General features: G+C 62.3%; 1 protein-coding gene across 1 annotated transcript in view; it reads left to right on the top strand.

The window, feature by feature from the left end:
• GRIN2D (glutamate ionotropic receptor NMDA type subunit 2D) overlaps positions 1 to 1,506 on the top strand; it is a 29,111-nt gene that overhangs the window by 19,854 nt on the left and 7,751 nt on the right. Inside the window, 1 exon segment of the mRNA XM_019501716.1 lies at positions 550 to 1,506. Within this exon segment, the coding sequence (XP_019357261.1) occupies positions 550 to 1,506 (957 nt within the window).

Here is a 1,506-nt window from a genome sequence, read left to right as displayed (position 1 = left end):
AGGGGGGCCCCGGGGGGGGGGGGGGGGGGGGGGGAAGGAGGTCTGGAGACAAGGAGCAGGAAGACCTTGTAGCCCACTTAGAAGCCAGTCTCACCACATGGACCATGCCCAATATAAAAGCTGCTCACTGCAGCGGAGTCCCAACAATAACCTTCCCCCCCTCCCGTGTAGTCCTTGCTGCAGTGGTGTCACAGTGATAACCTTCCCCTCTCCATTTAGTACTTGCTGCAGTGGTGTCACAGCAATAATGTTCCCCCTGCTGAACACTCAGTGCAGCTGTGTCACTGCAATAGCCTCCCCTCACATAGGTCTGTCCTGCTGCACAGTGGAATGGTGTCTCTGCTGTAGAGATCCCCTCTGTGTAGAGGTGGGGGTATATTTGGTTTCACGCCCATGAACAGTAACCCCCCAGCAGCTCTCTGGGGCAGTAATATTCCCCCTACCCCATGCCACAGTCTTGGGGCTGGTGTTGTCATAAGGGTGTCTCCCCCATGCTTTTTAGTTCTACCCCCCCTACAAACCTGTGTCCTCCTTGTCTCTCCTCACCAGGGCATGTACAGCTGCTGCAGCAGTGAGGATCCAAAGGCCAAGGACCAGCAGCAGCTGCCCATCCTGAACCATAGCTATGGGGCACAACGCGGTGGGGCACCGGCCCTACCCAGCCCCCCTGCCCCGCCCCTGCCCTGCAGCAGTTTCCTGCCCCGGGAGCGCCGCATCGTGGAACGCTGGCGTCACGCCCGCAGCCCCAACTGCTACAAGGACCTGTATGCACCACCTGGTCCCCCTGAGCCCTCCGGGGCCAAAGCTAGCTCCCGCCATGGCCTCCAAAGCGCCTTCACCGATGGTTTCCACCGATTCTATGGCCCCATTGAACCCGAGGGGCTGTCAGATCACCTGGGTGCAGGTGCTGGAGTGGGGATGGCTGCACCAGGGCAGGCAAAAAAGATGGCGCCCTGCCAGCTTTCCCCGCCACCTCCTGCCAGAGGTCTAGAGAACCCCCCATCCTACTTTGCCATTGTGCGAGAGAAGGAAGGGCCGGAGCCGCCTGCCTCAGCCTGGCATCGTAAGTCCCTGCGGGGCCTATACGAGAGTTTCCAGGCAGGCAAAACTGGGAGCCGGACACCAGAACCCAAGAAGCACGGGGTTGGTGTGAGTGGGGCCTATGCCCCCAAGGGTCCCCGCGAGCTGGAGTGTGGGCGCCCAAGCAAGGAGACGGGGCGCTACGGCTACACCCGCCTGTCCTATGAAGACGAGCGCACCCCACCACTGGCCCCAGCCCCCTGTGGGCGTGAGCGCCGTTACCGCCACGCTGAGGAGGCCCGGAGTGGTGCTGACGGGGAGACCCAGCCCCTGCTGCACCCCACATGCCCAGGAGCAGGGGGCAGCAGTGGCAGTGGGGGGCGTGCCCACATCTGCCGCAGCCATTCACACCCACTGGCCGTGAGTGCCAGCTTTCCCAGCCAGAGCCGCTACGTGGAGTTCTCAGACTCAGACTCGGAGGTGTGT

The sequence above is a fragment of the Gavialis gangeticus genome, unplaced genomic scaffold, assembly GCF_001723915.1.
Source record: "Gavialis gangeticus isolate Ggan-Ray unplaced genomic scaffold, GavGan_comp1, whole genome shotgun sequence".
NCBI lineage: Eukaryota > Metazoa > Chordata > Crocodylia > Gavialidae > Gavialis > Gavialis gangeticus.
The sequence above is the reverse complement of the archived record's forward strand: the minus strand, read 5'-3'. Positions and strand labels throughout refer to the sequence as shown.